The 25,666-nt window shown below is 46.6% G+C and overlaps 1 protein-coding gene across 1 annotated transcript in view; it reads left to right on the forward strand.

Annotated features, from left to right (window-relative positions):
* The window catches only part of PPP1CA (protein phosphatase 1 catalytic subunit alpha), a 199,580-nt gene that overhangs the window by 140,716 nt on the left and 33,198 nt on the right, over nt 1–25,666 (forward strand). Inside the window, exons 4-5 of the mRNA XM_086953258.1 lie at nt 15,656–15,760; nt 23,067–23,290. Of these exons, the coding sequence (XP_086809384.1) occupies nt 15,656–15,760; nt 23,067–23,290 (329 nt within the window). The remainder of the gene's footprint in view (nt 1–15,655; nt 15,761–23,066; nt 23,291–25,666) is intronic.

Consider the following 25,666-nt stretch of genomic DNA (forward strand, 5'->3'; position numbering starts at 1 on the left):
GACAAGATCAAGGCCCTGACCATGGTCTCTTTGGCACAAGCTGGCAGAAGAGGGAGAAATGTCCTCAATTTTCAAAGTGCCAAAGCAGGTCTCCGTCAGCTTCTTCACCTGTGTGAAGAAGTTTACGTTTTCATCGAACCAGATCCCAAGGTTTTTGGCAGTGCCCTTTCCCACGATGGGGCAGGGGAAATCAGGAGGCCACAGCCTTTCTCTGAAATCCATTGGGAACGAGCCGTATAGGCTAGACCTTCAACGACAAGGCATCGAATGGGCAGAATCCATACATTAGCAGTGCACACAGCAGAGTAAAAATGACCAAATAAAGGTACAAACATTGACAAAGCCAATCTCTCGCCTATGTGAGCGATTTGCTTTCTCTATGGGACAAGCAACACGGTGTATGTTAGGTCGGGCACGCTATGACAACTAAGCAACAATGCTGGAAGGGGAGGGTGGTAGCAATGCAGGACGTGGGGGTGGGTAGTTGGGGAGGAGACAAGACCACCTGCAAACACATGCACACTTAAAGTGCAAGTGGGTGCCGCGGAAGGAAACTGGGCATGAAAGGTATGTGAGCCATGCTCCATGGGAGGGACAAGTGCATGAACAAAGTCAAGTTTGCGCTTGCGGACTACACAACATGGAAATGAGTGACAATCCAAACCAGTGTTCAGCAGTGGCTGGGCTACAAGCCCCCTGCAAGTAAACAATGTCTCAAAGCACCAGGCAAGTCCCAAATAGGTGGTCATTACAGGATTACTCCTAAGCACCGGTCCAGGTCCGTGCCTTCATGTAGCTGTGCCTTGTACGGCACAAGAGCAAACACCACAGGCTTTGTTCTTCCAGAGCTGTTCAGGTTTTCTCTTAGTAGCCGAATGAACTAGGCAGATGGTCATTTATCTAGCATCTGTGTTGAGTGACAAAACTGAGATTGCAGCTCTGGTCTCGCAGACCCATGACCCGGTTGCTGCTTTGTTGCAGCTGAAAATACGAGGTGCTGAGCACTTAATTGAATAGAAGATTTGTAGAGCGCTAACTTTGCCCAAGGGCGTCAAGGCGCTAACAGCAGAGCTATATGCAGGAAGAAAAGACACTCGGACAGACATCAAAGGAAACAACCAGGTCTTCAACGTCTTTCGAAAGAATGTGAACATTGCCCCGAAATTTCCTTGGGGAGAAAGTTCCACAATTTGGCTGCAGCCATTGAAAAGGATTTCCCGCCCCAGCTCATCCTTTTAATCCTGGGAACTGTAAGAAGATGGATGCTTGCTTACCTGAGGTTCCTAATGGGAACATAATGATGAAATAAGGCTTTAATGCCATCAGGGCCCAGGCCGTAGTAGGAATCAAGTGAGGCAGAGGGTTTTGAACATGATCCTACGGTCAATCAGGAGCCAGTGCAGAGAAAGGATAGAAGCTGAGACTGAATGGTGTTTGGGCAAGTCCATCCGCAGCCTAACAGCAGCATTCTGCACCATCTGCAGGTGGCGCAGTTGTCCCTTGTTAATGCCCAGATAAAGGGCATTACAATAATCCTATCTGGACAATATTGGAGCAATGACAACTTGTTTGCGTGACGCAAGCGAAAGAAACTGCGAGATCTTCCTTATTGGCCTGAAACGGGTAGCCACCATCCTGCCTATCTGCAGATTCAAGGACCAGGAATTGACCACCAGGACTCCCACATTTTTACCATGGGAGACGGGACTTGGGCAAATGCCAAGAGTCTGGCCACCACTCCACCGGGGACAAGGTTGACATTTGGTCCAAAGATAAGAACCTCCGTCTTCTCGCCATTCAATTTCAGATAGTTTTGCACCATCCAAGACGAGACTGCTTGCGTGCAGTTTTTTAAACTGCACGCAGCGTCACTGATGTGAGTGATGGACACCAGGATCTGCTTGTCATCCGCATAAGACAACCCATCCAGACCAAAAGATTTTACTACCTTTGCCAGCGGGGCAACCTAGATATTAAACAACGGAGCCCTGAGGCACACCGCATGAAAGAGTTGGATCCGACTAGAAATTGCCCAATTTCACTGTTTGGGTGCGGTCATTAAGAAAAGAGGTGAAGCCCTAAGGCTGAGCCCCCAATGCCTATCTCCCTGAGACGCTCCACCAATATCAGTGGGGATAAGGTATCAAAAGCTGCGGTGAGATCAAGTAAAATTAGTATGGAGGTATGACCTGCATCCACCTGTGTTCGGATGTTATCAAACACTGCAATGAGCGCAGTTTCAGTGCTATGACCGCTTCTGAAACAGTGTTGAGAACCATCGAGGATTTGGTGGTCCCTCAAGTAGGCACTAAGGTGGAGATTCAAATAAGATTCTAAAGTCTTTTCTGGGACCAGCAAAAGGAAAATGGAACGATCATTTTTCAGTTCCATCGGGTCCAGAGAGGGCTTTTTTTTTAGAAGTGGTCGAACTAATGCCGCCTTCCATGCCTGGGGCTATTCCTCCAAAATGGCTAAATTTAGGACGGATGTAAGATGCAGCAGAATAACCCCTCTGGCACTTTTTAGGACCTTCAGGGGACAGGGATCCATTGGAGATCCAGGCTGAATTCCTTATAGAAGGTGGTCTGTAGTCTCTAGAGACAAACTCTGAAAGGAAAGGAAACTAAAGGTCGCATTATTCCAGGGTCTGTTCATTGGATGGAGTACCAACTGGGCATCTAGGCCCTTTTTAAGTTTAAGGCTTCCAGCTGGGCATATGTCTGAAATCTTACTGCAAAAGAAGGCTGAAAGCTTATCACAGAGCTCTTGTGAAGACTCCACTTGATCAATAGTCGAGGGAGAGAACGAAATGAAGTATTAAAGAGCTCTATAGAGGATTTAATATACTCCAATCTTTACGTAGAACTTACCCTTTTCCTCCAAGATTGCTGCTTCGTATACTTGCAGGCATTGTTTATGCAGTACTCTGCCTGTTAGGTCAATGTGCCATAATCTTTCCTGCCTCCTACACTCCTGTCTAAGCTTGCGTAATCTGTCAGAGAACCAAGGTGCAGAAGGCCTTTTCCTTGCTGAGTAATGACTTTTTATGGGAGCTAAGATGCCCATACCTGCTAATAACTTTTTAGATAGCTCGTCTGCAGCTAGGTTTGTGCTTGGGTGACCTGGGAGTTGGAAATTTGTCAGAGCTTTAGCAACGTGCTCATTATTATTCAAATTAAGATTCCGTTTGTCAGCCACTTTCCTATTTTCAGATCGCATATTACCAGATGCCAAGACTCTGAAACTATATGGAATGGCAAAGTGGCCTGACCAAGCTAGTGGAAGAGGCTCTCCCACCCTAATACGGTGATCATTAGAACAATCCCATCTAGGGTGTGGCCCGCCGCATGAGGTGGATGTGACCAGTTGTGAAAAGCCACAGCACTTCATACTTTCTTGAAGGGTTTGTGTATCGTGACTAATGCTATTCTCTAGATGAAAATTAGTCACCAAGAAGTGTAAAATTTGTTCTGTCTAGGTAGGGCTCCAGAAGATTACAAATATCCTGACTAAAGGATGCCCTGGATCCAGGTTGACGATAGCAATATAACCAGTTCCCTTACAGCAAATGAACACCTATTCCTTGATGTTGTATTTCCTAATACCCAAAAAGGACGGGACCCTAACGCCAATACTCTATCTCAGATCCTCAATCTCCATATATAGTTGGATCATTTTCATATGATCACTCCAACAGGTCCTCCCACTACTGCAACAAGGAGACTTTCTTGAGACACTGGATCTCAAGGATGCCACATACCCATACACCTGCTCACAGAAAGAATCTAAGGTTCATAGTGGACGGACAACACTATCAATTCAACATCCTTCCATTCGGGTTGACCACTGCACCCAGAGTGCTCACAAAGTGCCTTGCTGTGGAAGCAGCACTCTTGAAGACTACAAATTCATGTCTCTCCATATCTCGACGACTGGCTAATAAAAGCATCTGTATCTAGGGGCCACAATAGACACCTGCAGAACTCTAGCATAGCCCAATCCAGCCACGATAGCCAGTATTCAAGTCCTGATCAACAAATTTCAAGAGCACTCCCTCCCAGCAAGGATATTCATGCAACTCATAGGAAGGATGTACTCTTGCATCTTTATCGTACCTCAAGCAAGACTTCAAATGTGCCCCTTACAGGAATGCCTAGCACGTCAGTGGAACCAAGCTCAAGGACCACTTACAGACCTGGTATTGGTGGACAGCGCACACATCGCTCTCTGCAGTGGTGGAACACACAACCTGTCCAAAGGGCAGCCATTCTTCGAGCCAGCTCCACAGATAGCGTAACAGCAGACGCATCACTCACCGGTTGTGGAGCCCATCTCCTAAACCATACATTTCAAGGCTAATGGACCACTCAAAGTGCTCCATATCAATCACCTAGAATTACTGGCAATATTTCTAGCATTAAAATCATTCCAAGTACATAACCGCACAAGACCTAGTCCGGACGGACAACATGACAGCTATGTATTATATACTGAAAGGAGGCACACATTCTTTGCAGCTGTCTCAGCTCGCACAAAACATTCGGAGATGGGGCATTCCACAAAACATATACCTCATGGCAGAACATCTTCCAGGAGTTCACAATCAGATTGCGGATCTTTTAAGTCGGCAGAAGCAGCAGATGCACGAATGGGAACTTCATCCTCAAGTTCTTCAACCATTTTTCCAAATGTGGGGTCAACCAGACATCGATCTGGTCGCCACACACTCCAATGCAAAATGCCCTAACTTTGCCGCCAGGTTTCCACACCTGTTGTCCAAAGGCAATGCAATATGGATGAACTGGTCAGGCAAACTTGCGTACGCTTTTCTGCCACTCCCACTGATTCCCCTAGTCATACACAAGCTCAACAGTCTCTCAAAACGATCCTGGTGGCTCCCACATGGGCACGCCAACCGTGGTTTACAACACTACTGGAACGCTCTAGTTTCACGCCAAAAACTAGGCCTCTCCCCAACATTACTAACGCAGAACCATGGAGAGATAAGGCACCCCGATCCAGGTCAACTGAATCTAGCGATTTCGCTCCTGAAGTCCTAGAGTTCGGTTATCTTAACCTTCCACCGGACTGTGTTTACATTATTAAAGAAGCCAGACGCCCTACTACTAGAGCTTGCTATGCAGCAAAATGGAAAAGATTTGTCATCTATTGCAATAACAATCCTATTCCGCTCGATGCTTCCATCCAGGACATCATTTGCTACTTGCTACACTTGCAAAGATGTAATCTAGCATATTCATCCATACGATTAAATTTAGCAGTACTTGCTGCTTATTTACAAAACAAACAACAATTGTCACCATTTAGAGTACCTGCAATTAAAGCCTTTATGGAGGGCCTTAAAAGAATAATTCCTCCCAGACTACCACCCTCTCCGGAGTGGAATTTGGAATTTAAACATTGTTCTTACCAGGCTCATGGGTCCCCCATGTGAACCTCTACATAAATGTGAACTTCAGTTACTCACAAAAAAGTAGCATTCCTTGTCGCAATTACCTCTCTCAGAAGGGTAAGTGAGATCCAGGCTTTAACCATACAAGAACCTTCTTACAAATACATCTTAACAAAGTGGTTCTCAGAACAAATCTAAAATTCCTTCCCAAAGTAATCTCTGCTTTTCATATTAATCAATCAGTTGAGTTACCAGTGTTTTTCCAAAACAAAGATTTTGTGGCAGAGAGCTCTTCACACACTAGACGCCAAAGAGCACTAGATTACATTGACAGGACTAAACCCTTTCACAAAACAACTGTTTGTAACGTTCTCCCCACCCCATAAAGGTAACTCCATCTCCAAAGCTGGGATCGCCAGGTGGATAGTAAAATGCATTCAAATATGCTACCAAAAGGCTAAACGCACATTAACAATTCGCCCTAGAGCGCATTCAACACGCAAACTAGGGGCTTCCATGGCATTCTCAATTAACATTCCCTTTGACCTATGTAAAGCAGCAACATGGTATACACCACACACCTTCACCAAACACTATTGTGTTGACGTGCAGGCTAAACAACAAGCTTCTGTAGGCCAGGCTGTTCTTAAAATCGTTTCAAACCACTAACAGATACAGGTGACCACCGCTAGGGGAGACATATCTGTACAGTCTATGCATAGTGTACAATCTGCAGTTCATATGCCTCAAACGGAAAATGCTACTTAACAGTTTGCATCTGTTCCTAGCATGTAGAGCTGCAGAGTTGTACACGCCCACCCGCCTCCCCGGAACCTGTATCTGTTCCAGTATTCTCTTAATTAGATACATTCACATGGACATCTTACTACTTACTGACTCAATTTCCCATCACGGCGAAAAACAATCTAAAGGTTGAGTCGATGCCCATGCGCACTATCGTCCAAAGGAGGAGTCCCCTATCTCGTGACTACAAAAGACACTTCCAAGACCACAAGAAAGAGCAAGCATCCGAGCCCAACACCAGATGGCGATCTAAGCGTAGTGTACAACTCTGCAGCTCTACATGCCAAGAACAGATCCATACTGGTAAGTAGCATTTCCCTTCAATCCTTCACTGGGTTTCACAGTGCTTCTATACATAAACCCTAATTGTGTACAGTGCTGTGACCTTCCCTATTTGACCACACTGTTATTCCTCTGAAAATAACTTCTTCTCACTGTGCCTCAGTTCCCTTGTTTTTCTCAAGCGCTAGATCAGTGGCTGGTTTTTATTTTACAACCAGATTAACTCAAGCACCTTGTCCTAGTTGAAATGTTATGGAAGAGTCTCAAATCTATTTCCGCATAGAAGGGTGGTTTGGACACGCAAAACTTGCTTTTGTACTCAAAAGACTTTAGTCCCATTTAAGATTAAAGTAGCCCTCACAAAACTGTTGCAGGAAGAAAGCTGTGAGTGGAATACCCTGTTTCTGCATTGTCGTGAACCTATCTTTTAAGGTTAGTCTAACACCTCCCCAGTCTTAAGCTGGGACAAGAGAAAGTGATTTTGTTTTGTAGAGTGGAGCCCACACCAAATAGTTGGATTCTAAGGAAATTGTTTTTTCTATAGGAGAAAATAATTCAAACCACCTCCCCATAAAAAATAATTTTAATAAGAGGGTTTGTAGGTGCTCTGTAGATTTACACAAACCTAATTGTGCATGTATACACGTGTGCAAACGAGTTTGGTTCCCAGTCAGTCAACTGTAAACTCTTTGAATTCCTGAAAGTCGAATCTGCACCATTGCAAGGTCATGAAACCGTAGGTGCACTTTTGTGGCTTCCTTTATGAATGTGGGCGGAAATGATATTTTGTAATTTTTTTTACTTTGGTTCTCCCTTTTTATTTAACTAATATGAAACACGTTTTCTTAAATGTCTTATAGAAATGGTATTTAAAGTTGGCCTTAAAAATGTGCACTAAAATATAGCAAACCTATTGCAAACTCTTTTCAGAGGTTTGGTACATTTCATTTTGAAACAATCAGCAATGTTGATTCCATTCTTTTGCATGTATTTGCCTAAAAATAGAGCATTTTGAAAGCGTTAGCCACACTTGTCTTCCACCGGAAACTCCTCAATAGTCCTAAGCACTGAATAATCCCCGCCCATGTGCCGGACCCTGGAGCATATACAAAAATACATATATATGTGTCTGTGTGTATGTATATTTAAGCAAAAAAGTACGGAGTACCTCCAAAAACATACATATATTTCTAATATATACATGCAGCCTATTATACCTCAAATAGCCAATATGCCAAAATTACATGGGTTTCTCATTAAGGAAAATCATTTTGCATATAAATACTGTAATTGAGAACACACTCCAATAATGATCCAAGACAGCACTTTATTTTCAGGACAACAAGAAAGTAATAGCAGGCAATTAGCCCATAGGCTGCATATATGAAAAATATCAGTTAAAAAACTTGGCACCTTGCCTTTAAGACTTCCCAGCACTTGGACACCATGCCTTTAAGACCTCCAGGAGCCCCCTCCTCCCATCATGCACCACAGGTGACTGTTGGGTCATTTAATTTTTTCTGGCTCATTCTGTGAGGGTCCTAGAGCATTGAGCTCATCAATTTTTGATTATTCTAGTCCGAAATTGGTTTATTTCATCTTTACTCAACATTTGTGACTGGTGTTAACTTTTTCAGTTTTCTGACAATTTTGAGAACTATCTTTTGTCAAATGATAGCTTTATTTAACACATGTCCTTCCTGGACCCAGGCCCACACTGTTTGCATTGTGTTTGCCATCACACAATCCAGAGAAATGTTGTTACTGCCAACAATTCTCCAGAAGAACTCTGCGTGACAGGGAAAACATAAGACTACATGCCTTACTGGAGAGAGGAAAAGGACCTTCTAAAAGTGGCCTTGGGAGCAATCCTGCCTTCAAAGAGCCCTCCTCTCCAGAAAGACACAGTAAACGGCATCTATCTGCTTCTCCAGCATCCAAAAGGAAGCAAATTCCTGATTGTTCTCAGTCTGCGTCAAGATCTGTCGGAAAAGCAAGCAAGGCATGCAAGGATGACTAGGGACAGATTGCCATTGACGCGAGCCTGTCACCGAAAAGTAAGTCGCCGTTGAAGCAGACTAATTCTGGCTCTAAGTATGTTGATCCAGAGAGACCGAAGTCGATGTCCAAGTCTGGGTAGATGTCGAGAAAACATCGGTCTACGCCGAGACACTGGTCGGCGCCTAGATCGCCGCCGTCACGACAGTCTGCGTCGAGAGGATAGATGTCCAGGACACCGCCGCAAGCCTACAGGCGGTTGAGGACTCTACCACAGTTCCATACAGTCAATGTCAAGGAGACCAGCGTTGAAGACACCGCCGCAAGTCTACAGGCAGTCAACATCGAGGACTCCATTAGTCCCATAGGCTGTCTACGTCGAGGACACAGTTTAGGACATCTTCAGACAGAAGTCCCCAAATGCCTCTCTGCAGAATAGGTCGAAGTCTAAGGTGGCACAATCCGTGTCATCGGCAAGAGGGCATAGTTAGATGTTGAGGGAGGAAAATCCACTGGTTCCATCAGGGGAAGCGCCAGAAAGGCAGAGGTATACGTCAAAGACCATACGGTCGATGTTGAGTGAAGTGTTCTCTTTGCCTGGCATTAATATTTGCAGATCACACCGGTCGGGATCTCAGGTTACGGGAGAGAAGACTCCTTGTCAGTCTTTTCCCAAGATGGCTAGAGTGTTCGACACTGGAAGGTTCCAGACAGAGGTCCAGGCTTGGATTCCTCCCGAACGTACTCTCCCTCAAGGGTTTCTGCTGGGCCTCCTACTTCATCCACGAGGGCTTCTCCATGCAGGTCCCTGAGGAGACCTAGGTCTCAATCGGCTCAGTGCTCACGATCCAGGACACTGGGACAATCTAGATATCATCCTTCCCTAAAAAGGAGATGGAGGTCCCAGTCATGGTCCATGTCCTCAAGATCTTCTATAAGACTATTCACCAACATTGTCTGCGACACCTCCAGCCAGAGTGTCCCCAATTGATGGTAAAGGGACTTTTAATGAGGTTCTATGCTGGGGTGGCAGCAAACTGAACACTGATATGTCTGCACCGATTGTTTCTTAGTCAGTCCTATTTGAAACCCTGCACCACACCTCGGCGAGGCCTCTGCTTCCTTTGGTCCCAGGTCTGCTAGAACCAGCGATGCAGACTTTTCTGACTCTGGCTACAGTGGGCTCCGTTCCCCCAAGAAGTACAAGGCCCCTAATCAGGATCCACTTTCTTCGAGCGGATCCTTCTCCAGACTGTCATAGTGGCGGCAGCCAGGAAAAATACTGCAGCGGGAAGATAGTCTGGAGAAGGACAGTAAACATGGACTTGCTGGGCAAAAGGATGTGCAACACATCTGCATCAGTAATGAAGGTGGCTAATGCCTTGCCTCTCCTGGGGAGGTAGGACCGGTCTCTAGGCAGATTCTCCGTGAATCGGGCCAAAGAGTCCCAAAGATCAGATTCCCAAGAAATCCTGCAGGAAGGTGGCAATCCAGGTCATTAGTGCATTTGCTGACACATCAGTTCTGGCTGCTCATGGCTACTCCTGGGGTGGCATGGTGAGCAAAAGGATGGATTTAACCCAGATCTCTTGACTGGGGGTGAATGTTATGATTTGTTCTGCATTCCATCCATCAATTGTCTTTTGCATGGCTACCACCATGGCATTTGCTCTAGACGCTCAGCCTGGTTGCATCTCACGGGGCTGAAACCTGATGCACAGCGAGAATTGTGAATCTCCCCTTCAATGGCACGCCTCTTTATATCTCATGTGGAAGATGAGATTTCCAAAATGAAAACTGAGTTGGACACTCTGAAAGCCATTGGACTGGAGAAAGTATAGGAGTTCTGACCTTACGACCGGTGCTCTTTCCAGCAGAGGGTTCAACATCAACCCAGGTCTCACTGTCAGCAAAGGCCTAGTCGAGGATGGGGAGCTGCGAGACTAGCATCTCCTGCAACAAGACAATCTGCAAAAATGAGCTACAGCTTCCCCCTGTCCCATTAACCACACGGGGAGGTAAGGGGGGTGTATTTTGTTTCACTTAGACGAGTGGAAGAAAATAACAGACCAGTGGGTACTGAACTTTGTGCAGAATGGCTATTTGCTAAGATTCAAATGCCCACCTCCATCAGGGCCTCCTTGAGAAAAAGGTCTCTAAACACCACTTTTTGCAAGCGGAGGTGAACAGCATTCTGCAGAAAGATGCCTTAGAAGCAGTCCCTGTTCCGCAACGATAGCAAGGCATTTATTCTAGTTTTCTGGTACAGTAAAGGGGCTCCAGCAGACAGTACAGACCAATACTCCACCTGAGACTTTTAAACCAATTCATCCGCATAGAATGTCGGATGTTAGCACTGCACCAAATCTTTCCTCAAGGGGACTATACATGCTCCATAGACCTGCAGGACGCCTTTTTTCATGTACTGGTTTTCAAGAAACATTGGAAATTTCTACGGTTTCAAGTAGCGCTCCAGCACTTTCAGTTCAAAATTCTCCAGCATGTTTTCGAAATGCATGGCAGTAGTGGCAGATTTTCTTCGCAAACAAGGGATAATCATATATCAGTACCTGGATGACTGCCTTCTGAAGAGCTCATCGGCCACTCTGCTTGAGACATCTCTCATACAGCCTTTAAATGCTGAGCAATCTGGGTCTACAAGTCCACTACAAAAATTTGATCTTCAACCCAACCCAAAAGATTCACTACCGGAGTGCTTCTCTGGACACCACAAGGACAAGCGTGTGTCCGGAAGAGGTTATCCTCAATCCGCGAGAAATGCCCCTATCTTCTACTTTCTCAGCATCCCACAGTCAGACAAGTGTCATCTCTGCTAGGTTTGATGGCATCATACATCTTCATCATGCCAAATGCCAGATTAGATATGCATCCTCTGCAGCAATCTCTGGAGGACCAGTGGACACAGATACCAGGTCACTGGGAGGACTGTTTCTCCTCCAATCGGCCAGGGATTCCCTCAGATGAGGGATGAAGCGATCCCATCTACTGTATGGAGTTCCTTTTCACCAGAACCCACCTATTTAGACAATCGTGGAGAAGTGTGGCTCACAGGTTAGAGCAGGCAGACCCTGAAGCAGAGGTCAGACCCGGGACCAGGGTTCAATTCCCGACGTGGCAGGGTCTTGAGCTCAAATGTCCATGGACTCGATAATTCTCGCTTTGGTGCCTGACCTAATCATGGGTTCACACTCTGCAACTCTGGGCATTAAGCTTGCTTAATCTCCACAACTGCCCCCCGCGGCGGGATGCCTGGCTTTCACCTTGGGGATGCCCTGTAGGGGCTATCTCACAGGGAAAAGCCAGGACTGGTCCCCAAGGCAAGCGCGGAGATACCCCTTCGGGGGTCGATTCTGGCGCTATATAAGAAACATAATAATAATGTCACAGATGCTTCTCTCCAAGGTTGGGCTGCTCATGTGGGTTCTCTCCAGGTGCAAGGGCTTGGGTCAGACAGAACAAGGGTATCACATCAACCCCTTAGAACTGAGCTGTACACCTAGCACTCAAATTACTGTTCCTTTCTTTCCAGTCACGGTCCCTGTTAATGCATTATTGTGGTATTGTATGTTTGAACTATCTGAACAAATGGGGAGAACCCGGTCGAGACCTCTCTGAAGTCTTAGACCATCTGGAAATTGCTTCTCAAGAAATCTGACCATTGTGACTATGCTCACAACTGGGTTCTAAGCTAGGTCGCGAAGGACATTTTCCACCATTGGGGAGTGCCAGACATCGACTTGTTTGCAGATGGGGCAAACGCAAAATGTCTCTGCTTCGCATCCAGGTTTCACCAACAAGGTAGATTTGTAAATCAGCCACATGGCGATCAGTTCACACTTTCACTCGCCATTACTGTTTGTACTCTGACACACCGGCGGATGCTCAATTGGGACAAGCCTCACTAAGACATTTGTTTGGATAATTCATCCTTGAGGTGCTCGTCCGCGGGAAAGTGGGTATGGGCTTGATATTCTATTCAATGCATATGACATTCAGTATCCCCTGGAAGAGAAGGATAAGTTACCTGTAATCCTAGTTCTCTTCCAGGGGTATGCTCAAAGTCCTAAGCAACCCTCCCGCTTCCCTAGACGAGTATTGACAGCATAGTAGCGTTTCGCACCTTTGTCGCGGTTCCTACAGGTTAGTACAATGTAAAAAAGAACTGACCTAACTGTCACATGTGGTGCATGATGGGAGCAGGGGGCTCCTGGAGGTCTTCAAGGCAGTGTCCAGGTGCTGGGAAGTCTTGAAGGCAAGGTGCCATGTTTTTAGTACTGTTTTCATTTATGCAGCCTATGGGCTAATTGCTTTCTCTAGAAAATAAAGGGCTGTCTTGGAACATTATTGGAGTGTATGTTCTCTATTACATTATTATATGCAACATTATGTTCCTTAATGAGAAACCCATGTAATGTGGGCAAAGTAGCCTATTTGAGGTATAATTGGTTGCATTTTTGTGTGTGTGTATATAATATATATAATTATGATTTTTGGAGTGCTCTCTGTACTTTTTTTGTTTAAACATGCACATATATATTTTCTCGCCTACGCAGCGTGCATGCGCTGCATAGGAGGGGACCTTTTGGAATCAATAAGGTTTTTTAGCAAAAACGTACACGTTTTGTATTGCAACACGTGCACGTTTGGCGTTTCCCTTGCAGGAGCGAGCTTTGGTGACATCTGTTTGTAATTATCTTGCAAACAGATGCCCCTGCTCGCTCCCGCAAGGGAAAACGCTTTGTTTTTTTCCTGCTTTTGCTTTCTCTGCATCCCCTCTTAACTTCGTAGACGCTCGTTGTTTCCCTGCTCTAACCCTTGCTTTATTAAGGACTATCTGCTCTCGTCTAGCCCTCTTTCCTACATCTGAGTCTTGTTGCGTGGTCTCTCCTTATTTTTGCTATGTCTCTTGTTGGCTACCAGTTGTTGGCTTCATTAACGCATCTGCTGAGATCTTGGAGCAAAAAGCAGGCGCCATGTAAAAATTCCAGCGTCATCCACTCTGCTTCTGGTCATCCATTAAAACCCATTAAAACCCAAAACATGACCATGGCTGCGATTTACCCAGCAGCTGCAAGGCTGTCAACTAGCACAACATGAAACCAGTGCCGTATTTTTGTGACTATCTGTTCTGCTACCTTGCATTTGCCTTCCAAGTGACACCTCCCATTTTAATCCCTTCAACATGTATGATCATATTCCGAATGCGTTTCACGCGAAAGGACGGCCCTCGCAATACTATTTATTCGCTAGCATAAAACATCTAAAACACAAATGTTTTCCCCCGACATATATGAAATAGTCCACTGCATCCTTATGGTCAGTTGTTGGCAGTTCACTCAGTGGGTTACTTTTTCTTTCTCCATTTACCTTTTTTCCACGGTCTATTTTTTTCTCAATTCAGAGATTAAAATATTTCCAGACTTTTTGAACGTTCGATTACAAGGTCCCAAAGGCGAGACCTATTGGCTATGTCAATGCTTGTTGTATATGCTTCTGGGTCCCGCACGTGGGTGGGGGATTATTCAGTGCTTATGATTTGAGTATACACCTGGAAGAGAACTAGGATTACAGGTAAGTAATTTATCCTTAGGAAGCATCCATACTGTTTCATTAGAACAATTGTCTGCAAGCTGGACAGTTCACTGCATTTCCTTAAGGTCCTCACACTTATTGTAAAGGCTTTGCGTTGAGCCACATAGTTTTGAACATCTTGTAATCCTGAAACTCATGAATGCAAAGTCATGCTTTGGCAGCAGACAGTCTGCTTACCCATAAACCTACAGTGATGCTGTGAGATGAAGGGTTTTTCCTGCAGCGAGCGGGGCCTTAACTGTCTAGTGGACACTAACCTGAGAACTTACTGTCCTTGGCCCCAAACGATCATGGCATCATGCATGTCAGGCGATAGGAATTCCTCACCCCTACTTTTAATGTTCTTGTTCACTTCCTTTGGAGGCCTGCGGTGTACTGGCAGCTGTGGTGGCAAGAGCCTGCAGATTGCACAATGAAGGCATTTTGCATGGGGCCAGCCTTACTTCTGAATGAGATTATTTAAGCAATCAGATTAGCCTATGCCGTTTAGCATTTATGGTTGGGGCAGGCCATGTCCTAGGGCTGTATTGGCCTGAGCAGGTCTTTCATTATGCTCTGTACTGACTAGAGTAGGTGACTTGTGATTAGTATTAGCTGGAGCGGCCCAACTGATGAATCCAGTAAAGTTTCTAGGAGTCTCCTCAATTCCCCCATGCCCCACATTCTGTCAAGGCATACTGTTAAGACTCTGCTACCAACAAATAACCAGTTAATTTGCGCAGTGCTTGCTGGAAATGGCCCTCTTGCTTATTGCACAGTTTTGCCTGGAGAAGGCTCCCTCAATCATAGCAAGTATCCTCCCACCCCAATTGTGCTTTGTTAGTGGGAGACTGGAGCAGTAATCACAACCTCTTGGTTTGCCCATTGCTTTACTCAACCAGGCATATTGCGTAGTCATTGCTCTAGTCAGTATGCATTGTGCCCAACCCTGGTTGACAAGCCGCTTCATTCTTCATTGTAGCCAGTGCTGGTTATTCAGCACATGTAGAGCCCAGACCTCCCTCAATCGCATTGTTGGCCGGAGCAGGTCGCCCACTGCAGGTCACTGTTGGAGTTTATTTATGAATGTTTGGGTTTCTGTTTGGTGTCTTGCTGATCTTGGTTCTCATTAAGGCCCTAACTTATGTTGACAAAGAGGGAACTCCATCGTTACTGTTTCCTGCCTGATTCTGATGTGGGCAGACCTTACATTTGGCCGCTGCATTGATTACTCCGTTACCACTATGGTCAAACTTCTTCGATGGAGGTAGGGTTATCGGAATTGGCTAAATGCCCGCCCATTTAGGATGGGTGGACATGTAGCTTGGCTTTTACTGTCGTCACCTCCAGGCAAACCCTGGCTGTGAGGAACAATAAATGATGGCCCGCTTGCCATGAACAATGACTCCCATGGTGAGAAGGGCATTATCTTTTTTTATTTTAAAAATAAAATCCAGCAAATCGGCCCCATTTCTCTTTTGCTTGACTGTTCAACTGTTCTGCATGACTGGCTTGGCTTCCAAGATCTGATGCTTACTTGATGTAAATGTAAATTTGCTTTTCCAGGTAAAAGGCGGTATAACATCAAGCTGTGGAAAACATTTACGGACTGCTTCAACTGCCTCCCAATCGCTGCTATTGTAGACGAGAAGATCTTCTGCTGCCACGGAGGTGAGCAGCCAGTTTGTCTGGATAAGAGTGAGGAATTAACCAGGCAGAGAAGCAGCTTTCACTGCTCGATGAGCCACGTACTTTTTGAGAATTGTGGAGGAATCCATCCTGGTGTAGAGCTGTATTAATGAGCAACTCCTTGATTCAATGTCTGAGATGATAGATGTGGGGTTCTGCAACAGCCTTGGGTAAAGCAGGCAGGAGGAACTCTGAACTTGGCTCAGTCTTTGCTATTCCTAGCCATCCAGTTTGCTAGCCGGAGGTGGTGGCGTGAGGGACCATGGAGCATGTTAATCTACAAATGATTCTGTAACTAGCAGTGGTCCATTTCTATACTGGCTTTTTCTTAACCCTGTTGTAAGTCTGCCTGAAAGCTGAAACTGATGATGCACTCTAAAAGAGCAATTGAGCACCTGCTAAGACCGTAAATGGATCATTATTGAATGTTATTTTATGGTCCACGGACCAAAAAAGATTGGTTTGGATTGCAAACTTTTATAATCTCCAGGGCTTCTTTTTCAAGATAGGTGGCCTCTATAAAAACCTATAACAGAAGCAGCTGAGCTGCTTTTGCATGCCCTGCCTCCACACCATCTGATTAAGACTGCCCTGCAGACATTATTCATGTCACGCTCTACTTTATCCCTGTTCATCTCTTCTGTATGGCAAAAGGCATGTATGAAATGTCGAAGTCTGTTCTAAGGTTCACCCTCCCCATCCATCCAGAGTTCCTGTTTTTCTGTCTGCATTGATCAAAATATTCTCATCCTTTCCTTCATATGCTCCCCAAAGTAAATAGTTTAAATTTATAATGGAGATGGAATTCAGGACTGTAGAAAGTGTGGCTATAAGTAATGGAGCATTGTCCCAGGAACTGTTCTGCATAACCCCCCAGTACCAGTGTGAAGGTCTTGCTGTCTGTTCGGTAACTGCAGTCCTAGTTTTAGCCAAATGTTGCCGGTGCACACATTCATGAGCCCCTTCTGATGAGAAAGCAGTGAGTTGTGAAAACCCTTTTCGTAACTGTTTACTAAAGTACTTCATGATGGGAGAGAATATCCAGGGTTAAGAGGGGGACTGCAGGCCTATCAAGTCCACACTAACTAAACTTATAATTCACCCTTTCTATGACAGATCTGTTAGTGCTCATGTAAAAAGCCAGGAACACAGCCTAGCGATAAGACTATTCTTGGGGTTTTTTTGTGTTTTTTATTTCTTTATAATTAGTCAGTCTGCTTAGCTGACCCTGAGGTGGCAGGCTCTAAAAATGAAGCTCTGGCAGATCTGACCCTTTAGACGGTCTCAAAGCTAGATGGTAAATAAGTGATTGGGTGTACTTGTAAGGCCCATAGCAGGTGTGGGTCTAGAAGTGTGAAGAGGACTGGTTTTCAAATGTTAGGACTTTGCCCCTTTGTAACTAAAACATCCAAATTTAAACAAGCTCCTATTTTGGTGTTGGCCAATGCAAAGCTTTGTAGCTGGCTTGGTAAGGTCCCTTTCCTGTAGGCCACGGAACAGACTAACAACTGCATTTCTGCACGAACTACTAACAAATTGACAAGAGCAGGATGGTCTGCTGAATGCATTGGAAAATACTGAGGTTTAGGTTTTTCTGTTGCATCAAAATCGGGGACGAGTAAGAAGCTAGCCTCCAGCAGTCTACAAGAAAATCCTGAATAAGATGAAGCACATTGGAAAAAGGCACTGGACTCTGGGATTCGGGTCCCTACCTTGGAGAAGAGGGCACACGTGGAAGACTGGGCCTGTGCTTCTGATGGATTCTTCAAATTGCAAATTCCTCAATATTGAGGGTCGGGCACCAAACTGAATCAGAAAATGTTTTCATAGCTCTTCCACGTAAGTAGGGGACGTTGGCTCTGTACCTATGCCAACAGTGCTTGAAGTCCTGCTAAAGAAAGGAGCAGTGGAGTTTTTCAGAGTATTAGCGTGGGCGGTGGTGCTACGGTCTGTACCTCTGGTTGTATGGAAGGATGGCTGTTTTCTCTTGAATCTTTCTCTGCAAAGAGATCAAAGAGGTTGAAGCAGAAGACTGAATACTGATAGGACTTGCAGGAGGAGCATTTCTATATACCATTCCTGCAGTCTGACAGGAGCGGTTTAGTGGTGGGGTCCACCCGCTACCAGTTTGTGGTCCTTTTGGTCTAGAATAAGCACATCCAGCCTTTATGAAGGTTATGACAATGGTATCAGAAATTCGGACATTTCCATGCCTAGACAACGGCTGCTTCAGAAATCTCTGGAGATGTCACTTGCAGGCATCCATGCTTGCTGTTCAACCTGGGGGAGGGTGTTCAACTGTATACCCAAATCTTAACTTTGAGCCCTTTCGGATCTCCGGTACATATTGGGCAATACTGGATACAACATTCCTTCGAGCATACCCACTAACACAAATAATTCAACACGGTCAATCCACGATTGCTTTGTTTCAGAGTGGCTCAGGTTCCAGCCCATAAGTACTTACACCTGATAGGTCTGCTGGCTTCTCGCATCTTCTTGGCCATTCATGTATACTGGCACATCTCCAGTGATGCCTCAATAGGCAGCGGTTCCAGCATGTGGGAGATTGTCTGACCTCACAATTCCCCTGGGACACTTGTGGCAGAGCTGTCCTTCCAAGGTGACTGATGCTTCCACCCTAGGGTGGGGTGCTGATCTGGAGAAGAGGCCTGGTCGCTGGAGAACAGCACCTGCATATCAACCTGCTTGAACTGAGGGCTATTCGATTGTGCTTTCCTTCCCTTCCTCGGCAATCCCACCTTCCTCCCTGTTTTGAAGGATGGGCATTTGGCATTGACAAGGTTCCAAGTACTTAGTTGCACTGCATCTCCGCTTATATAAGGTTTTACTTGTCACCCGCTTCATGTGTGCAGACAAATAGGTCAAACTGATATCTGCATGCTGGGGTGGGTGAGGTGATGTCAAGGGAGACGGGCGGGCTAGAGGTCTCAGTAATAGATGTTCTATTTATAGGTTCCTTCAGTAGGCACCATGGAGCCCAGTTTGGTAGTTAGACTATTCAGATCTAGTTTAGCCCGCTCTTTCAAACAAGGTATGCTTAACCACATGGTTTGAAAGGATGATTACAATAGTTCTTTAAACTTGGTCAACTTCCTCCACCACACCTGATGGGGCCGCAAGCCATGACTCCCAGGATCAGCCGGAGAGGAGATTTTGTAGTATAAAACGATTCAAAATTTACCTGCTTTGCATTATTCTGCAGTCTAGGTGTTGAGTCTGGAACAACGTTTTACTAAACCTTTTACTGCGAAGTGTTAAGTCTGCTTCCCATTTTGTAGACCAGCGGCGCCAACGTTTTCTCCAATAAGATACTTGGGCTCAATGAAAATCATCCTGAGCTACTAATAGTGTTGTAATAGTGTGGCTCACTGGTTAGAGGCGGCAGACCCGAGAGCAGAGGACGGCCCGGGACCAGGGTTCGAATCCCGGCGCGGCAGGTTTCTGGACCAGGGTCAGCAGACTCGATAATTCTCTCGCCTCGGTGCCCACTCTGATCAGCGATCACACTCGGCAACTCTGGGCATTAGCTTGCCTCATCTTCACTAACGGCCCCACCAGACCGCCGGGGATGCCTGGTCTCACCCTGGAGATACCCATTAAGGGACCATCTCTCAGGGAAGCCAGGAAGGGTTTCGCAGCGGTCGAAGCGCCTTGGGACCCTCCGGGTAAGTAGTGCGCTATATAAATGCCTATACATTTACATACATACATTTACACATCAGACAAGATGGAGTTAGTAGCCGCCTTATGCACCATTACCCGCAGTAAAGATGTTGGTGCATTAGGCAGTATTGCCAGCAGTAATGTAAACAAGCATTTGCAATGCAATGGGTCTCATTACTGTAGGTCTGAGCCTTGAGCTCTGTTTACCACTCAAAAGGTAACCGTAGCTATGTATCACTGATCAAGAGTACTCCACATTGAAAGCCAGTTTCTGCTCCAGAAAATAATTTATCATGGTGTCTCCTCCACCGTGACTCCATCCTAGCAACAAAAGTCTGACCTGCCTGCCTCCGTGGAGGTAAACTCAAACAAGCACTGGCGTTGTCACTGAGGTATCCACCCCTGCTAGAAAATGAGGGCGAGCTGCATGATGCAAGGCAAAAGGAAACCTATAGACCCAACCAGTCGGCACATTGTAGCTCACCCACCACAGGCTACACTATCTGGCCACGAAGGTCTTGCACTTAAAGTGGCAGTCTTGGAGGAGCTAGAATGTTCTGTGTACATTCCCCATCTAAGTCTCACTCTGCCAAAACCGATTCAGACATTGCACCTGCTCCAGACCTTCCAATCCCTATGTTAGAGCCCATCTCAGAATGAGAATCCTTTGTGACTGCTTAGTATGACCACAAGACCCCAGCTTATAACCTTACCCAGTCAAGCCCTCAGCTCCTGCTGACACCACCTGTTTGGTAGCTTGCTGCAGACTAGGACAAGTACCAACATGTTATCATCAGAAAATGAAATTCCTGATGGTCACGCTCTGACATTGCTTGGAAATGTTGAAGCATACCAAAATGCTCAACTGAACTTTAAGGACTTGTAGGGTGGTCAGTGTCGAATAAAATCAGCATTTCTAGCAAACCCCACTTGCTTCAGGGGTCACATGCCACCCAAGTCACTAGATATGAATGCAGCTCAAACGTACTTTCCCCTCCGTCCTCTACCGGCTGGCAACAGGTTAGGTGTGTCTGCTTAGTGGAGAATAGACTTCGGTGGGCTACTATCATACAATATCACTGGGAGGAGATGGAACAGGTGGTAAAATACCTTTCAGAGGCTTAGAAAAAATGTAGAAAGGAGTAAATGGAGTGGAGTAAATATATCAAAGCCAACACACCGGTAACGTTGCCTCCCTCAAAAGTAATTAGTGTTTTTCGACAGGATGCTCTGTTTTTGAATTCCAACCAGAAGTCCAGCAAACCCTTGTAAGTGTACCATTTGGCAGAGCGCCCTTTCAGCCCTCAGGTGGACACAATGGAAAAAATGAGACCTCAGCAAAGCAATGGGGCACTCTAAATACAGCATCCTAAGTCAGACTTCAGAAGGCAGGAATCACAAGCTGGAACCATGTCAGTGGCCATCTCAACATCGTTGGCACCAACCACAGCCGACCTTTTAGGAGAATGGAAATCAAATGCAGAGGTCCCCAAAGTAAAGGACCTGAGCCTCAAAGTAATAAACATCCATACATCACCTTTCACGTCTGTTGGTATGCATACGAGTATAGCTTCTGCCTAGAGTTTAGCACGTTTCTACCAGTATTCCACCATGCCACTATAGCATTAGTCAAGACCATAATAGACGTTCCGGCATTGCTTAAAAGCCACTAGAACCAGTCTCGACCCCCTCCTCCACCCAATCTCAACTGTCATAAGGAGACCATGTTGTGGCCAATTATGCTCCATCACTACAACACATCGTAGCGCTTCAAAATAAACTCAATAAAGACCTCCAGGGTCGCCATTTGAGACTTCATGGCGATTCTCTATATTAAAGACTCTTACTTACAAATCCTCATCCAGCTGGCACATCCCAGTACCCCAGGTGTGGGGAAAGCATTATCAGTTCAAAGTCCTACCATTTGAGGCCACAGCAGCACCACAGTTCAATGGGTGCGTGCTTGGTTGAGGAAGTAGTCATGGAGGTGGAAATGAGGTCTCCAGTGAAGAGCCAGCTCCATATCAACCATGTGGAGCTTCTGGCAATCAACCATCCCTGAAAACCTTCCTACTGACTATCCAGGGGAGGCGGAGACTGGTCCTTGCAGACCATGCAGCCCCCTGTGGTTCTGCAACGGGTAGGGGTGGGTTCCTGGGTTCTGTACCAGGATGCTCGGTCTCCAAAGGTGGCCAGACCCGCTGGAGATTTATTTAGTAGTCAACCACTCAGTTCCATGGCCACCAGAGCAGGCTAGCTGAGCATATCTTCTGGCAGACCATGAGTGGAATCTGTCCCAAAATGGCACAGGGCATCTTCGTTCAGTGGGACATCCTGTGGCTAGATATGTTTGCCACCATTAGACACGCAGTGTCAAAGCATCCTACCTTCTGAAATTTTCTCCACAAATGTAATTGGGAAACTCTGCAGTGTGATACTGGTCTGTATGCTTTGTCCACCACTCCCTCTCCTGTCTAGAGTTCCTGGAAAAGTCGGGACAGGCCAGTCCCAAGTAATCCTAATCGGCCCAACCTGTGCCAGGAAAGGGTGATACTGAGCACTTGAGCATCTGATACTTCTACTTCAGTAGGACCTACTGTCTAAGCACCAGATGAGGGTTCTGCATCCACATCCTAAATATTTTCTTTAGTGATCTTGTGGATGAGTAAGCTACGTTTGTCACTTGATAAGTTTCTATGCTCCAGGAAGTACAGAGCAAATGGAGCCAGAGATTGCATGCTGATGGTCCTTGGAGGTGTTAAGCTCTGGATCTGACGTTGCTTTGAGTTACTTTCACATAGTGTTTCTTGGATGGCGTGAAGGTGTTTGTGCATTGTGGTACCTGCTGATCTAAAACCTGATTGATGGTTTATTGGGAGTGACTAAATGGAGTGGTTCTAAACCACTCCATTTAGTCACTCCCAATAAACTCCACAAAGCCACCTCTTCTGACATGGTGAAGGTTGCTACAGAATGACCAGGAGAATTCCCAAAGCTAATGGAAATTGACCTAAAATAGCCATTGTCCTCAATCGTAAAGTCTCCAATGGAGAATACAGTTTTCGGTGTTGCTAAAACTACCAATTTCATTTACCCAAGAGGTTGCAAATGCTTGATGTGTAGGTTGCAGCTAGTATTATAATCCGTTATGATACTTGTGCAGTTTCGGCTTCCGCTACGTGAGTATTTCAGATGGACCACTAATAGAGTATGCTGCCTTAATCACATGTTGATCCTGGTAGCTTTATACATGACCCCAGGCCTTGAGGGACCCCCAACAATTATTAAACCATTGTTATATTTAGGGTCTGGGTACTTGCTGAGCGTCCTGCCAATAGATTAAGTCCCCCAGCGGATCTTCGCAGTCACATCCATGAGTTGTAGACTTGCTGGTTGGGCTTCTGAATTTCTTCCTAATCTGTAATCTTGTGTCGTTGGGTAAGAGCGGTGTCCCAGCAGTATTTGGCCTTTGGTGTTAGGGGTTTAGTCTGCTGTTACTGTATATACCTGTGACTCACTCTGACCAGTGTTTATTTAAATCCCTTGCCTTGTTCATGTTTTGTACCCAAATTCACCTCACGTGTTCTTTTGAATCTGGTAGGTTTATCTCCAGATCTACAGTCCATGGAGCAGATCCGAAGGATTATGCGTCCCACAGATGTGCCGGACCAGGGACTCCTCTGTGACTTGCTGTGGTCAGATCCCGACAAGGACGTGCAGGGATGGGGCGAGAATGACCGAGGCGTTTCCTTCACCTTTGGCTCCGAAGTTGTGGCTAAATTCCTGCACAAGCATGATTTGGATCTCATCTGCAGAGCGCATCAGGTAGGGAGAAGGGCCTGGGTGATGTAGGTGGGAAGGGATGGCCACCTGGTTTGAGGAAAGTTCATTGTAGTATCGGATATGGTCCAGACTGGGTTTGTAGTGTTAACACTTCTGCACAGTTTTACACCCATGACTCTACCCTTCAGTGATAGCCCTGGGCACAAATGTTTCTCACTCGCTTCCTGTTTCGATAAGTTCTGTGTAACAGTTGAATGTGATCCATGGAGAGCTCAATTTGACCCAGTGGTTGCAGGTGGGGCCTGTGGCTGTGTGGCACATTGTTGAGGGCAGCACTTATATTTTTTCCTCGCCAAATCCAGAACAAGGGGGAGAGAAATGGGAAGAAAAACTCAAAGGGAGACACCAATTACAAAAACCCTGCAAGCGTGTGATAAAGGGGCAGAGGGTCTGGCAGTGAGTTAAATTTGCATGCGGTTGAAAGGTGAGGAACCTGTGGTTAAAATAGCCCCCAGGAAAGCATAACGAAGGTAAGTAACTTTTTTTGTTCTGTTTTTTTGGAACACAAAGTTCTTCTAGATTAACATTCTATTCATATTTCACCATCTAGTTATTGGAGCTGGAAAGTCCTACTTATGTTCAACTGTTGGACTTGGCCCTTCTGGCAGGTTCAACCCTAACGTTTTTGCTTTCAATGGTGAATTGGTGATGGAGTTTTTTGGGTTCTGCGCACTTTCACTGTGTCCCAGTGGAAAGTGCGTGCACACTCTGAGTGCGTGGAGTAAGGTTGGCCTGCCCTCCCATAGGAATGCATGGGGAATGTCTGTGTCCCTGGTAGTTCCTTATGCGTGAGGTGTGCATGCTCGAGTTTTATATGTATTTAACTCGTGAGAGTGAATGTTGCGCAATGGTATGTGCGGCGTGTATGTGTCTAATGGGGAAGTGCCACTTCTAGACATTGATGTGTGTGTGCAGTGAAGGTGCTGGCTTGTGATTGGCTGGACCCGGTTGGGATGCCAGGCTCCATGAGTCATGATGGGTCTGCCCGGTGGTGAGTGTGGAGATTAGCATGCTGATAGCTGGGGAAGAGTGCATCTGTGTCCTGAATGGGGCTGGGCTTTCCCCACACAATGCTGGCTCCGCCCCCTGTGGTGCGTCTAACGACCCTAGCCTCCCTAGTGAATGAAAGGGGTGGTTGAGCCATCAAGGGTGCTCCAAAACCAGCTGCGACTGGTTTCTCCCCCACCATGCACCTACAGACAAAGGAATTTACAGTATAAGAAGGGGATGTGTCCCCTAACAAAATGTTCTCTTCCAGGATCCTGAAAGGGCTGCTGCTGTTGCTGGGCAGGTGGACCGCCACTTGGACTGTCTCCCTGCCTGGAGGCCCAGTGAGCTGGCTCTGGACCCAGCCTTGCCCCCCCTGCCTGCATTCCAAGGACTTGTTGCTGGATTTCCCTATAGCGCCTGGAAGCGCTTGATTTTCACCTCTGGCGCCTGGGAGCGCTTCCTTTTTGCTCTAGCGCCTGGGAGCGCTGTTTGTCCTAAAGCGTTTGGGAGCGCTTTATTTGCTTTATCTTTGCCTAAGCGCCTGGAAGCGCTTCATTTGCCACTTACAGTGCTTGGAAGCGCGTTGTTTGTAAAAGCCGGTGCCCACCCTGCATTTGCCTGCATATTGCGAGGTGGAGCAGAGCGGCGCGGGTGCCACCCCGCTCATTGCCACACTTTCCCAGCCGGTGCCCACCCTGCATTGCCCCACTGGTTTGCTGCCCCAAGCGAGGGAGCCCACCCCTCGAAAATCACCGCCGCAGCCCAGGGGTATTGAATCTGTTGCCGGGCCGCTGCCTAGTGCGACCCGGAAGTGCCGCCTCCACACCCCCAGGGCCGCGCTGCTATTGGCTGCCCTCAGCAGCGCGACCCAGAAGTGCCCGCTGCCTGCCTGGTTGTAGGGGGGGCCTCGGGACAGAAGGAGAGGAGTGCGAGGGAGCCTTGGAAGCTCCAGAAAGAAGTTACTGCCCCGTCGGAAGAGCCCAGAGTTCCATTGGCAAGCCGGAGACAGGACCAGACCCAGCGGGACGTCGGAGCCTCCGCCTTAGAGCCCAGTGAGTGTGGACAGGCGGGTGGAGAGCTCCGGGCCTGGCTGTTGAGCCAGAGAGGCTCCCCATGTTCTGTGATCACTAAGGGCAGCCCCGTTTTGGCAGAGGGCCGCTCCCCCCAAAAGTGCCGCAGCTTGAGTTCGAGCCCTGAGAGGGCTCCGGGGGCCATTGTCGGTTTTGAGTCCCCAGGAGGGGGACTCCAGCAAAGCAGGCGGCATCTTGGTTAGAGAGCCCCGAGGCTCTAGGGAGCATCTTGTTCAGAGGCCCACGAGGGCTCTGCAGCATTGCTGGTTTTTGAGCCCAGCAAGGCTCCAACAATGCC

Source organism: Lissotriton vulgaris, chromosome 1_2 (genome assembly GCF_964263255.1).
Source record: "Lissotriton vulgaris chromosome 1_2, aLisVul1.2, whole genome shotgun sequence".
Taxonomy (NCBI): domain Eukaryota; kingdom Metazoa; phylum Chordata; class Amphibia; order Caudata; family Salamandridae; genus Lissotriton; species Lissotriton vulgaris.